The following is a 14,486-nucleotide window of genomic DNA, read 5'->3' on the forward strand; positions in this document are numbered from 1 at the left end:
CCATTTCTCTCGTCCCGTCCTGGGTACGATGCAGGGGCTCAGTCAAGGCCAGCCCTCCCCACTTCTCACGGCTCTTCTCTGCCCTGGCAGGGGCAGGTGGGGAAACCCCCAGTGGGGCCCAGGTGCCAGCCCCCTCACTTCCCACCACCTCCAACACCCTTCTCCTTCTGCTTTTGCCTGGTGCACTCCTATCCATCCTTCAGATCTTAGCCGGAATCAGCCTTCTTAGGGAACCTTCTCCGGCACCTGGCCTCTGACTCCTACTCATGGCTGACAGACAAAATGAATTCACGACATCAGGACAGACTCCTGTGCTGCTCAACTCCCCCAGACTCCAAGCCCTGGCTCTTCAAATCAGGGGGATTTCTGTACCCTGCTTGGGTTCCCTGTGCCACAGTTTAAAAACCGCCTCCAGGCAGACAGGCAGTGTGATGAGGCAGCCCTCCTCATCTGTTTCTCTCCTCTGGGGAATCAGTCCTGAGCTACCATTCACCCAATGTCTGAAGACAATTCCTTCACATTTGCTCCAGATTTTCTAGTTACTTGCAGCTGGAGGGCAAGTCACGTGCCAGTTACACCACTGTGGTCAGATACCCCAAGCCCTTAATTCCTCAGATGGAGAAACTGAGGCCCAAAGAGAGACTTGCCTTATGCAGTGGTTGCGACAGTGCATTCCAGAAAACACAGATCACGGCAGATGACTAAGTGCTACTCCATTAAAAAGGAGAAGAGAAGGAGGATGAGGAGGGGTTCTCTGTTTTAAAGGAATCTGTGAAATTCTGGTTGAAACCAAAAGAAGTACGTTTTTTCCCTATAAGACCTCCCAGGGCTTCCTACTAATTAGTGTGCATTTTCAATCTCCAAGAGATGAGTAGAAACAGCAATGTTTCACCACCATCTCTCAACACGGACAGCTTTTTTGTTTGTTTCGGGAAACATCCTCAGGGGAACAGAAGGATGAGTGTGGTGATTAAGACACAGGCTCTGGAGTCAGACAGGCCTGAGATCAAATCCCAGCTCTGCACAGGACCCTGGGGATGTTACTTACTCTCCCTAAACCTCCCTCTTCATGTGTCAAGTGAAGACAAAAACTGTTACTCTCCCATATGATGATACAAATATTAAATAAGATAATGCACATAAAGCACCCAGGCCAGTGCCCGGCACATAGAGAGCACCTGCAAATGGGGCTGTGGACATAACTAGTCCCAGAAAGCCAGGGCAGTTGGCTGACCACAGGGTCAGCCTGGTCCTTCTCCACTGCAGGATCCTGGTTCAGGACCCGACAATTCTGAAGAGCATCTACAATAAATACACAAGGGCAAAGATTTCAAGACAAAGGATATCTGCTGATTCGACACACTGGGAGATAGAGAGGTCCTAGTGCTCTTCATGGAAGCCGTGCCGACAGCTCCCTGGAGGGCTCTCCAGGTGGAGAAAGGGACAAAGGAGGGTGTGGGGAGTCCAACAGCCCATCCCTGATGACCTGAAGGGTCAGTCCTGAGGCAGCCTCACAAGTACACACAGAATCAGCTTGCAATGGCTGAAGACAAGCAAAAAATCCCACCTCGTCAGGGTCCTGATGGGAAGCCAAAGCCAAATCTTGGGCTTCTGCCCGAGCCCAAGAGGGATAGAAGATGTTATACAAAGACCACCAGAAGGGGCGCCTGGGTGGCTCAGTTGGTTAAGTGTCTGCCTTTGGCTCGGGTCATGATCCTGGGGTCCTGGGATTGAGCCCTGCGTCGGGCTCCCTGCTTGGTGGGGACTCTGCTTCTCCCTCTCCCTCTGCCCCCCCCCCGCTACCCCCCATGCTCTCTCTCTCTCTAGCGCTCTCTTTCTCTCTCTCTCTCTCTCTCAAGTAAGTAAATAAAATCTTAAAAAAAACAAAAAACAAAACAAAGACCACCAGAAGACAACAGGGTGATGAGCAGTGATGTTGCCAAGAGGCTCTTCTACTTCCTGAGCCCAGAGAAGACAGGTCTCTACTCTCCTTGTGCATGAATTCCCCTGTGGGATGTGAGACACACACTCTCCCCCCCTACCCCACCCCCACCCCAAGAACCAGCTTGGAGGAAGAGAGGAAGGAAGGTGAGTGCCAGCCCTCAGCTTCAAGATTGCCACCCGGGGATTCTTCCAGGCTCTCCCCAGCTCCATCGTGATTGTGGGACATCTTCTACAAGTAACTGCCAGACAGCTGAGGTTCTGGGAGGGAGGGCTGAGGCCCAGGGGAAAAAAACACTGGGTCTGGAGTCAGAGAGACCCGAATTCAAATTCTGAGTCAAGTCACTTGACCTCTCTGGGCCTCAGTTTCCCCATCTGAAAATGAAAATCTTCAGACCCTCCTCAAAGATGGGCCCTTTCCCCGATTCCCACCCACCTCAGACGAAGACAGGCTCCCAGTTATATGATCTAGGAGCACTCCAGACTTTTCCTTCCCTAATGCAATTAGGAAATAACTTTAAAGAAACATAGCTTGTAATAATAGCTAATACTATCTTACATATCAAGTACTTTCATATGCCTGGCATGATTCTTAGGTCACTTAATCCTTAGACTATTCCTATGATGTAAGCATTACTGTCATCCCCTATCCAAATGAGGAAACCAAGGCCCACAAGGGGTGAGTTACTTAGTCATTAAGCAGCAGCACCAGGATTCAAACCCAGGCCCATTTGACTCTGGGGCCCTGTTGTCTACCCTACTTTCCCTGTCTTTTTCTTCCTGATAAAAGAGAGTGTGTGGTGAGGAAAAGAACCTAGCACTTATTTGACAAACCATTCGGCGGGCAGAACCCACTGGCACCCACAGAGGTCAAGAGCTCCAGATGGACAGGGCTCAGAAGGGATTGAGGGTTTTCACAGGCTGGATTTCAGACACAGCGGGGGGCCCATTCCCACATGCTGGGAACATCCCAGCCGCCTTCCTCACGGCCAGCCTGCCTCCATTTGCTCAGCGTGATAAGTCCCCGTTGTAAAAGACTGAGGATGCAGCCAAGGCAGCCTGGCTTTCTGTTCCCCACCACCCAAATCTGGGTGCCTCTGTTTGGAAAGCAACGAAGGAAGTGGAGGCTGGGGGCATAGGGCGTGGGGAGAGAGAAAAGGGGCGGACCCACGGCCCCAGTCTCCTGACCACACCTCCGCCGTAGTCTGCGGCGTGCCCATGGTTACTCCTCACCAGCAGCCACGTCTTGTCCAGCCCAGCCCAAACCCTACCACCTCCGCCCACAGGCACTTCTTCTCGAAACTCCTACAGCACTAATTGCTTCCACCATCCCCATGGCAATTAGCCTGAGGCTGACTTCCCTAGGCCAGGTCTCCCCAGCTGTCAGCGAGCGGGCTGGGGGCGGAGCCCGCGCATCCTGCCTCTCTGGGGCTCTCCAGAGGACTCGGCAGCAAGGCAGGCGCCCACCCTGCCCCCACCTCCCACTCTCCCCGCCGACCACTGGAGTTTTCTGCCCAATCATACCTCTCCGTGTGCTCCCTCACCCGTGCATGCCCTTCCTTTCCCATCTCTGCCTGTCCAAATCCTGCCCATGCCTCGCTGGAGGCAGCTCTTTGCAACTCAGAAAGACCTGCATTTAAATCCTGGCTCTGCCACTTTCTGCCTGTTTGACAAGTGACTTCCCCTCTCTGATCCTCTCTGTTTTCTCTCTGCTTCCTCATTTGTAAGATGAGTTGATAATAGCTACCATGCTGGGCGGGGGTGAAAATTTAATGAGGGAGATCACAAAGACAACATGATAAATAAGGGCATGTCAGTGAATTTTAAAACCTAAATGAAACGGACAAATTCCTAGACAAATAACTACAAGTGGCTTGAAAAAAAAAAAATAGAAAGTCTCAATAGTCCTCTACTCCTTTAAATAAACTGAATTAAAAGTTTAAAATTTTTCCATGAAGAAAATAACAGGAGAGATTGTTTTATAGGTGAATTCCACCAAACTCTCAAGGTGTCAATTATTCCAATCTTTCATAATAAGGAAAAAAGAGAAGAGACCTCAGTGCATTTTACAAGACTAATAGAATCTTGATACCAAAAACCAGACAAGGATAGTACAAAAAAGAGAAAATCATGGGCCAATCCCACTCTTGAATATAGCTTTGAAATCTCGAACAATATTATACCTATACTGAATCCAAAATGACATAAAAAATATAATGCATCATGACCAAGCTGAATTTACCCCAAGCATTGAAGGTTATTTTAACTTTAGAAAATCTGAAAATGTCACTCCCCTCATTAACAACTATATATATATACATATATACATATATATATATATATATATATAAAATAGTGCAGAAAAAGCATTTGGTAAGTTTAATGCTCATATAAATAAAACCTGTTAGCAAACTAAAAACTGAAAAGAATTTTGTTAACCTGATAAAACATTTCTACCAAAAACTGTAGCAAACTTCATTCTCAGCGTTTAATGTTAGAAGCATTCTTTTTAAATCCAAGAAAACAAGACAAGGATTCCTACTATTACCACTTCCATCCAATCCAGTGCTGGAGGTCCCAGCCAGTGCCACTCAGAAAGACAAGAAAAAAAAGGAAGGGAAGTGAGACAGAAGAAACAGAATTGTTTGTATTTACAGATCTTTTTTTTTTTTTTTAAAGATTTTATTTATTTATTTGACAGAGAGAGAGAGAGCGCGAGAGAGGGAACACAAGCAGGGGGAGTGGGAGAAGGAGAAGCAGGCTTCCTGCGGAGCAGGGAGCCCAATGCGGGGCTCGATCCCAGGACCCTGGGATCATGACCTGAGCCGAAGGCAGATGCTTAACGACTGAGCCACCCAGGCGCCCCATATTTACAGATCTTTTGATCATACTCAGAAAACCTGAAAGATTCTACAGATAAATGAAAATTAGTAAGTAAGGTTATCAAGAACTATGGATATAAGATCAATATATATACATAAAAAATCAACTATGTTTCTCTACATGAGCAACAATTAGAAATGTTATATTTTAAAAGTGTACCATTTGTGTTGGGAAACTGGACATCCACATGCAAAAAAAAATGGAATTGGACCCTTACCTCACATCATATACAGAAGTTAACTCAAAACTAGATCAAAGACCTCAATGTAAGACCTAACACTATAAAACTCTTTGAAGAGGGCCACCTGGGTGGCTCAGTTGGTTGAGTGTCCATCCAACTCTTGATTTTGGCTCAGGTCATGATCTCAGGGTCATGAGATCGAGCCCCATATCGGTCTCTGCACTGAGTATGGAGCCTGCTTGAGATTCTCTCTCTCCCTCTCCCACTGCCCCTCCTCCACCCCATTCATGTGCTCTCTGTCTCTATAAAAAAATAATAATTGTTTTAAAACGATAAAAAAAAAACTCTTAGAAGAAAACACAGGGCAAAAACTTCATGACATTGGATTTGACAATGATTTCTTGGCTATGACACCAAAAGCACAGACAATAAGAGAAAAAAATAGACAAACCGGACCTCATGAAAATTTTTTAAATTATGTGCACCAAAAGACACAATCCACAGAGTAAAAAGGCAATCCACCGAAAAGGAAAAAATATTTGCAAATCATATATCTGATAAGGGATTAATATCTAGAGTACAGAGAGAACTCCTAAAACTCTACAGCAAAAAAAAAAAAAAAAAAAAAAAAAACCACAAAAAAACCAATTCAAAAATGGGCAAAGGGCTTGAATAGATATTTCTCCAAAGATGATACACAAACAGCACACACACCCAAAGTGACATCATTCATCATTAGAGAAATGTAGATCAAAACTTCAGTGAGATACTACCTCATACCCCCTGGAATGGCTACTATCAAAAAAAAAAAAAAGAAAACCCAGAAAATAACCAGTGTTACAAGGATGTGGAGCCCCTATGCACTGCTGGAGGGAAAGCCAGACGGTACGGCCACTATGGAAAACAGTATGGTGGTTGCTCAGAAAATTAAAAATAGAATTACCATATGATGCAGCAATTCCTCTGGATATGTACCCCAAAGAACTGAATCAAGGTCTCAAACAGGTATGTGTACACCCATGTTCATAGCAGCATTCTTCACGATAACTAAAACATGGAAGCAACCTAAGCGTCCACGGGTGGATGAATGAATAAGCAAAACGTGGTACATACATGTCATGGAATATTCATCAGCCTTAAAAAGGAAGAAAATTCTGAAAGATGCTCGAAGATGAAAGAAGCTAGAAAACATTCAGCTAAGTGACACAAGCCAGTCACAAAAGGACAAATGCTCTATGATTCCATGTATATGAGATAATTAGACTAGTCAAATTCACAGACACAGCAAGTAGAATGGGAGTTGCCAGGGGCCGGGAAGAGGCAGGAATGGGGGGTTACTGCTTCATGGGAACAGAGTTTCAGTTTCACAAGAGGAACAGAGCTATGGGGTTGGCTGAAGGTGATGGTCGTACATTATGCGTGTCTTTAATACCCCCGAACTGCACACTTAACAACAGTTAAGATGGTAAATTCTACGTTACGTGTATTTTACCACACACATCAACACAATGTACCATTTGCAATGGAAATCAAAAATACAAGGGACCTGAGGGTCCATCTAACAAAAGATGTGCAAAGTCTTATGGAAAAATTACCGAAAGACACTCAAGACCTAAATACATAGAGTGATATATCCCCTCCATGGATGTAAAGACAATTTCATAAGATGTCAGTTCTCCCCAAATTGACCTAAACATTTAATACAAATCCACCCAACAAAGTTTTACAAGTAACTTGAAAAGATGATTCTGAAATGTATGAGAGAGACAGGCGCCTGGATGGCTCAGTCAGTTAAGCATCCAACTCCTGATTTCAGTTCTCAGGGTTATGAGATCGAGCCCCACATCAGGCTCCATGCTGAGCGTGGAGATTAAGATTCTCTCTTTCCCGGGGCACCTGGGTGGCTCAGTTGGTTGAGCATCTGCCTTCGGCTCAGGTCATGATCCCAGGGTCCTGGGATCGAGCCCCGCATCAGGCTCCTTGCTCAGCGGGGAGCCTGCTTCTCCCTTTGCCCCTTACCCCACTCGTACTCACTCTCTCTCTCTTCCTCTCTCTCAAAAACATAAATAAAATCTTAAAAAAAAGATTCTCTCTTTTCCTGTCCATCTACCCCCTCCCTCACCCCACTTGCACACAATCCCTCTCTAAATAAATAAATATAATGAAATGTATGAGAAAGAGAATAAGAAAAATATAGCCAAGACATCCCTGATGAGGAGCAAAGCCGGGAGAACTTGATGTACCAGATACAAGACTTATATAACTCTAGTAATGAGGCAATCAGGTATCGACAGACACAGGAATCACCAAAGTGGCCGATCAAAGAGAACAATGAGCCAAAAAACAATCCACAAATATATGGAAGCATGATCCCTGATGAGGGTGGCTTTACAATCAGTGGTGAAAATACAAACTGTAACAGAAGCTGGGACATGAGTTACTACAGAAAAATAAATAAAAGAAAATATAAAAAAAGAAAATCCTTCATCCCTATAACACACAAAAATCAATCACAGAAGGGTAAAGATTGAAATGTGCAATGCAAAATATAAAAAGGTTTAGAAAAAAGTAAAAAATATTTTATGACCCTGCAAAGGAAGCGAGCATTCTTGAAAAAAAACACAAAAAGTAGAAATCAGAAAGGAAAAGACTGATGAACTTGACTAAATTAAAATAAAAACTTGTTCCTCCAAAGACACTATAAATAACCTGCGAAGATGAGCCACAAATTGAGAGAAGATATTTGCAATTCATAAGTGAAAAGTGATTATCATCCTAAATATATAAAGAACTCCTAAAAACCACTAAGAAAGCAACAGAAAACCTAATAGAAAATTAGGTAAAAGGCATGAACAGGCATTTCATGGAAGAAGAACGATGAATGGCCAATAATGATTTGAAAATATGCTCAACCTCATTAGTAATCAGAGAAATGCAAATTAAGACTATAGAGAATTACCATTTTATACAAACTAGTTTGGCAAAAGCGAAGAAGCCTGGCAAATTCTGAGCTTGCCGTGGAGCAGCAGAAACCCTCGCTCGCTGCTGCTGGCCGTGAGCGCAGGCAAAGCCACTCTGGGACACAGCTCGGCACCGTCTTCCAAAGGGGAGCAAGCACACGCTCTGCAATCCGGCTGTTCTATGTCTCAGATCTGCCATGCAGATGCATCTGGAGATCCATTTAAGAACATTCAGAGCAGCCTCGTTTGTAATACCCAGAAAACTGGAAGCAAATCAGATGTCGCTGGATGGCAGAAGGGAGAAATCAATTGCGATACATTCATAGAATGGAAAACTATACAAACTACAGGGAAACATCCACCTGGGCAGATATGAGAAACACAACCCTGAGTTGAGAAACAGTGTGATTGCATTTGTATCAAGCTCAAAAACGAGCAAAGTTACATAATGCGCTGTTTGGGGCTACATGTACACATGGTAAAACTACTCCCCAAAGGGTAAGGAAATTATAGACACAAATTTCAGGGAGGGGGTGTGTGTTTATGTGTAAGAGGGGTGCGGGGCATATTATTAGGGAGGGACGCCCAGACGGTGTCCTAATTCACCAGTGTGGCTCACCCGTGTTTGTTATATTATCGCTGCACGACTTCCAGAAACATTACCTATTTTCTTTTGTACAAATCAACACTAAATAGAATAAAAAGATGCATGAGGAGATGATTTATGACAAGCTCCAAGCACATACGGCTGATCCACCGTATTCTTCCTGCGTGCTGGGCACAGCACTAACTATATGATGTACACATAATAGCCAACCTAGTCTTCCAGTAGACCTACCAGCAGAGATGATCACTGGCCTCATTTTGTACATGAGGAAGCAGACATCCAGAGAGGTTAAGCAGCTTGCCCCAGGTCACACAGCTAAGGGGATGCGAGATGCAAACCCAGGTCTGTCTGACTCCAGAGCCATCCTTCTTAGCCACTGGTCCCCTGCCTCTCCCACAGCAGGTGCTCAGCAGGCTCAAGACTGCTCTGGTCCCCTCTGATCATGCAGTGTCCCTCCTTTCTCGAAGTCCCTGGAACACTTCCCACAATCAACATGTGACCTCGCATGCCTCCCCTATGAGTCTGTGTCTAAGTCCTCCATTTTCCTAAAGCTCACCCAGTGCAGACGGAATACCCATGTCTCCTCTGCATTACCCAGTGCTGGTACCCAGCAGGAGCACAACAGATGCTTCGTTTTGGGTTTGGGGTGTTAGAGAACCCATCGGAGGGGCTCGGTCCTCCTGGCTCAGGTGTGGAATCCCAGAGCCACAGGGAAGGGCGGGAGGGCCAGGCACTCACCTCGGGGGTTATAACCGTGGGTGTCCATGAAGGAGAGGCCCAGCCGCTCATCCTCCTGCAGGGTGCTCTGGTCCGTGAAGCTCCGGTCCACGGCACTCATCATGTGGGTCTTCTCCTGACGGTAATTGGCGGTGGCCTTGGTCATGTTCACCGGCTTCCTGCAGGGAGGGGTTGACAAGAGACATACATGGGTGCTGAGCTGGGCAGGACAATGCCCAGAGGTGGATGGAGAGGCCCAACAGTCAGGGGGCCTTGAGGCCAGGGGGCATTCTAGAAGCGTCTCTAAATACCGAGAGGCTCTGCCTCTATCCTTTGCTTGGCAAACCCAGAGCTGCTGCCTCCCCCACAAGGGACTAGGCAGAGTCCCTGTCCTGGGGACCCTTGCTGAGAACAAGGGATGAAGCCCAGCGGCCTCAGGCTGGGACCTGGCGCCTGTCACTGGCCTGGAGGGCTCAGGAAATGGGAAGGATAGTCATTCTGGGACTATTTTGGTGTCACAGCAATCACCTCATCCAAACTAGGAAGATGACTACCCCAGCTCCAGCCCCAGCACGCCCCCAGAGCCATCCTCCTTTCCCCCATCCTCACCGAACATGTGCCCTGAGAACCCCTTTTTCCCACAATGGGGGTGCACTATGCTCCTCCTTCATGGCAGAGAGTCTGGCCGCTGCTCAGCCAGTGCTCGGGAGTCTTCCTCTGGGCAGGGAATGAACTCCGACTGGCTTCTTCCTATCCCCAGAACCCCCAGGATGGTCCCACCATAGGCCACATTAGACATGTAAAGAGATCCATACAGGGCCCATATTCCTGCCACGGCCCACCAGTCCATCCAGTCACAGGAAGCAGCGGAAGGAGAAAGCAAGAGGCCCAGTCCCTCCTGAGAGGCCTGGTGATAGGACCCTAGACAAGGGCCCTGCACAGCCCAGGCCTCCAGCCCAGCTTTACAGATTAGGATGGCAGTTTGTGACTCCAGAGGACTCGGAGGGAAGTGGGAGGAAGAGCAGGGGTACAGCTCCATGACCGAGGGGCTGAGCAAACGGGAAAGAGGGAATGACTTGGGACCTGTCTTGAGACTGCAGTGGAGTCAGGGGCCCAATTACAGGGAAGGCTCAAGATAAGATAGCCATTCACCCTGATGGGCCCTACAACATGCAAGATGTGGGGTAGACCCAAGAGAGGACTTCCAGGTTAAGAGGGCTCAGGAACCTTGACCATCGGTGGAGATAAAGAGGCTAAGGAAGAGATCTTCCCAGACAGGCAAATTCTAATCAGTCTGTCCTAGTTCAAGAGCTGTCTGGGGCAAGGGAAGACTAGGTGACCCCAACCACCAAGTTCTGGGCATCACCCTCACCATGGCCCAGGGCAGAGCCGAGGACCCTCTTGTGGGCAGGTGAGGAGAAGCCTCTGTGACTGTGGCCTTGACCATCAACAAAAGAGAGAAAGGTAGAGGGGGAAGGAGGGAAGGAGAAGAGGTGAGGAGGGGGCAAGGGAATCAGGAGGATAAGAGGAGGAGGGGGAGGAGGAGAGACAGTAAAGGGACCATGACAAGGAGGGAGATGGGGAAGGGGACAGAGAGAGGGAGGGACAGGCAGACACCAGCAACCACAGGGAGGACAGACAGAGGGCCGTGGACAGAGGACAGCAGTCAAGCTGTGCCTAGAAGGCAGTCTCCAGTGGTGTGCCCCAGGGCTCTGTTCCCTGCTCAGGCCTCTCGGTTCACGGGGAAGAAGAACTACACACACCAAGCACCCAGCTCCACAGAAGACAGAAGCCGGAGGGACGGCGAACACTGCCGGCCGCAGCTGATCAGGGTGAGTCAGCAGAGGGAGGGCAATCAGACACTTGGAAAGGTTCTGCGTTTAGGGTCAAACATTCACTGCACAAGTAGAGAGGGCGGGACAACCGTCTTGTCCGAGATTCCTGGAAAAGCCCAGCTGGAGGCTGTCCCTGAGCCAACGGGGGTGTGGTTACTGGAAAAGCTGGTGCGACACTGGGTGATGTGGATGCAAGGAGAGGGTCCAGGAGGAGGAGGTGACAGACCCCCGTCCTCTGGGCTGTCCTGGGGCCCCCTGAGCCTGCTCTGCTAGGAGGGAGAACAGGTACGGGTGCAGGGAATGTTCTGGAAGGCTTGCAGAGTCAGAGAAGACAGAGGCAGAACACAGAGGACCATCAGGAGACCAGGCAGTCAGACGGGGCCTGGGTGGTAACCCCAGCTCTGGCACTTCCTGTGACCTCTGACCAGTCCCTTCACCTCTCTGAGCCTCGGTCTCCTCAGTAACACAGGAGGGATGCCAGTGCGTGCTTCTCAGGGTCCGAGCCCAGAAGAAGCGCCCAGAAATGGTGGGCCTGAAGAGCCTGGGGCCGCCCGGCTGGAGAGGGCGCTCGTGCTGACCTGAGAGCTGTGGGCACCGTGGGGACAGCTGCCAGGGTGGGGACGGGCCTGCCCCGGACACGCACACACACGTGCGCGGCTGTGGGCCCCAGAGAGGGACCCGCGAGAGGCCCTCCACACCAGGAGGCCGACACAGGGCCCAAGGGGGTGGGGCGGGGCTACTTACGGGTAGTAGGAGTAGGCATAGTGGTCCCTCCTGGCAGCATGCAAAGAGAAGAGCACAGTTGGGCCCGTGGTCCTGCCACAAGGTGGGCCGAGGGCAGCACCCAGTGGGCAGGGAGGGGCCTGGTGCTTTCTGTGCTGGGAGGGTGCTGGCCAGGGACCGGACAGGTCAGGAGGACCTTCCTTGTCCCAAGGGCTGGCTGGGCTCAGTCGCCGAAAACCAAGACCGGAGGCCCCTTCCAGAACCTTCCCCAAGCCTGCTGCTGGAGGGAGGAGGTGGTGGGGAAAGGGCCTGGGGAAGCCGAGCTTTCACACAATCACACACACATGGACACAGAGAGAAATACACACACTTACACACTCACACATAAACAGACACACTCATGTGGATACAATCACACACAGACACCCTCCCTCACGTGCTCACAGGCGACCCTGCTCTCCCCTGCAGCCCCACCCCTCAGTCCCAATGCTGCTCACACTTGCAGGCCCCTCTGCCCCTGAGGGGTCAGCCCTCCGCATACACCTGTGCCTGGGAGGGAACCCTGGCTGGGGGGTGGGGGTAGGGAGAGGTGGAGAGGGCTCCAGCTGGACTCCATGGCAAAGGTGAGGCCCGCTCTCCCCGACCCAGACTGCCCCTGAGTATGGGGTCCATCAGAAGAGCTGGGCCACCCCCTCTGGGCACCCAAAGCATGGCTTGGGTCTGATCCCACTTCGCAGGTTGGGGAAGCTGAGTCCCAGACAGTCGTGGTCCTCCAAGGCCTCTCTGGGGGTCAGGGGCAGAGTGCAGACGCCTGTCCCAGGACCCTGACCCCCAGAGCCAGCTCCCTCCTGAGGCCCCATCCGGGCACATCCAGGGGTCCTCCATTCACCTGCTCCCACACCACCCCACCAGCAGCGACCCCAGGGAATGGCCTTCCACGAGGGACTCTGCAGACTGGGGGAAGGGAAGGAGAGAAGAGTGGAAGGCTGAGGCCCAGTGAGGGCAGGAGAGTGGCTGGAAGCCACACAGCATGTCTCCTCTCATCCATCCCAGGAGAGAGCGGAGGGCGCAGGCCCATGGCTGGTCACAGGGGCCTGAAGAGGAGGGATGGCTGAAGGAATGGCATTCTGGTCTCAGCTGTAATGTCATGACTTTTCAAGAGCCTTCCACAAAAACTCCCCCATAATCGCCAACTCTATTGTGTCACCTTTACCCTCTCTCTGCCCCCCACCCCGGCACCCTGTTCTTTTCACGATCTGTAATTACGCATCTGCGCTGTTTCTGGTTTCATGCCAGGCTCCAGCACTAGCTTGTACAAAGGGCACCACCCTTGTCTCTTTTGCCTACTGCTGGGTCCCAGGGCCCAGGACAGAGCCCAGAACATGATAATCCCCCAATAAATATTTCATTGAATTGAGTAATCAATAAAGAGGGAAAATAAATAAAAGTACTCCACCTCTTCAGTGTCCATATCCTCCTCCAAACGAGTGAGACTAATAATGACCCTGCCCAAGGGGCCGCTGTCAGCCCAGCTCCTCCCTGCCTCCCTCCACCTGCCGAGCTGGGAGCTGGGGCGGGGGTGGTTCAGGAGGACCCTACTCCATTGGGCCAGGCCCTGGGGATGCATAGCCAACAGGACAGAATTTCTCTGCCCTCATGGAGCTCTCAGTCCAGCAGGGAAGAGAAACAATTGAGCCAAGCACTCCAAGTTAAATTTAAAAAAAAGTGCAGGGAGAAGAAAGTACTATGAAGGAGAAGGATGGGATTCTGGAAGCAGAACAAGGGCTACACCCGGCCTGGGGAGTTCCCCAAGTGCAGATGCACCCAGGCTCACTGTCCACCCCGGCAGGGCAGGATGGGGAGCCTGACCACCCTCCCCCTGCCCCCCCACCCCCCACTCCACCCCCGCACTGTCTCTCCACAACCTTCCTCTGACAAGGATGCACAGGGTGGCAACTGGGTATCAGCCCTCCCTCAGCAACCTCCTGACCTGCCCATGAAATTTAATGTGGGCACCTCCATCACTGCCAGACCTGTTCTGACACCCCACAATGCAGGCCAGGGGAGCCCTGAGGAGCATGGCGAACCCTGAAGGCCAGGACAGGATTTAGGGGGACGCAATGGGGTGCTAGAGAATGGAAGTGAATGGCTTTTAGAGGAAGGAAGGAAGTCTAGGGGGATCCTAGGGGCTTCGAGGGTAGCCTGGGTTTATGGGGTAGCAGCTGTGTAGAGTGCAGGGTTTCCTAGTGAGGCTCCAGCAATATCTCTAACCCATCCTCTCCTGGGCCCAATGCTCTGCAGAGATGGGTGACACCCTCCCCTTGGCCAATCCTCTCTCCTTGAGCATTCATTTCTAAGGCCTCAAATACTACCTGCAACCCCCCAAAATCTGACCACTCCCCTACAGCACTCACCATCTGCCCCCCTCCCCACCCCACCCTACCGCAGAGTTAACTTCCAGGTCCCCCGCAGGGGAGGAGGACAGGAACTTGCTAATTCTGGGCACCTACTGTGCGCTAGCCCATGGTGAGGCCCTTCATATCCCCGGCCCTAAAGAGCCCGGGTTTTGTAGTCAGGACTGGGTTCAAGCCAGGCCCTGTCACTTACCAGCCGAGTGACATGGTCAAGTCGTTCAATTA

At 50.1% G+C, this 14,486-nt stretch overlaps 1 protein-coding gene across 12 annotated transcripts in view; it reads right to left on the bottom strand.

Moving 5' to 3' along the window:
* The window catches only part of PTPRU (protein tyrosine phosphatase receptor type U), a 77,414-nt gene that overhangs the window by 21,103 nt on the left and 41,825 nt on the right, over nt 1–14,486 (bottom strand). For 9 of the 12 annotated variants that reach the window (XM_036115413.2, XM_036115408.2, XM_036115405.2 and 6 more), the window contains 2 exons: nt 11,869–11,898; nt 9,311–9,468 (listed from right to left, as the gene is read on the bottom strand). In XM_036115413.2, the coding sequence (XP_035971306.1) occupies nt 9,311–9,468; nt 11,869–11,898 (188 nt within the window). The remainder of the gene's footprint in view (nt 1–9,310; nt 9,469–11,868; nt 11,899–14,486) is intronic. The other 3 variants (XM_036115410.2, XM_036115409.2, XM_036115406.2) reach the window with 1 other exon arrangement.

This window comes from Halichoerus grypus, chromosome 5, assembly GCF_964656455.1.
Source record: "Halichoerus grypus chromosome 5, mHalGry1.hap1.1, whole genome shotgun sequence".
NCBI lineage: Eukaryota > Metazoa > Chordata > Mammalia > Carnivora > Phocidae > Halichoerus > Halichoerus grypus.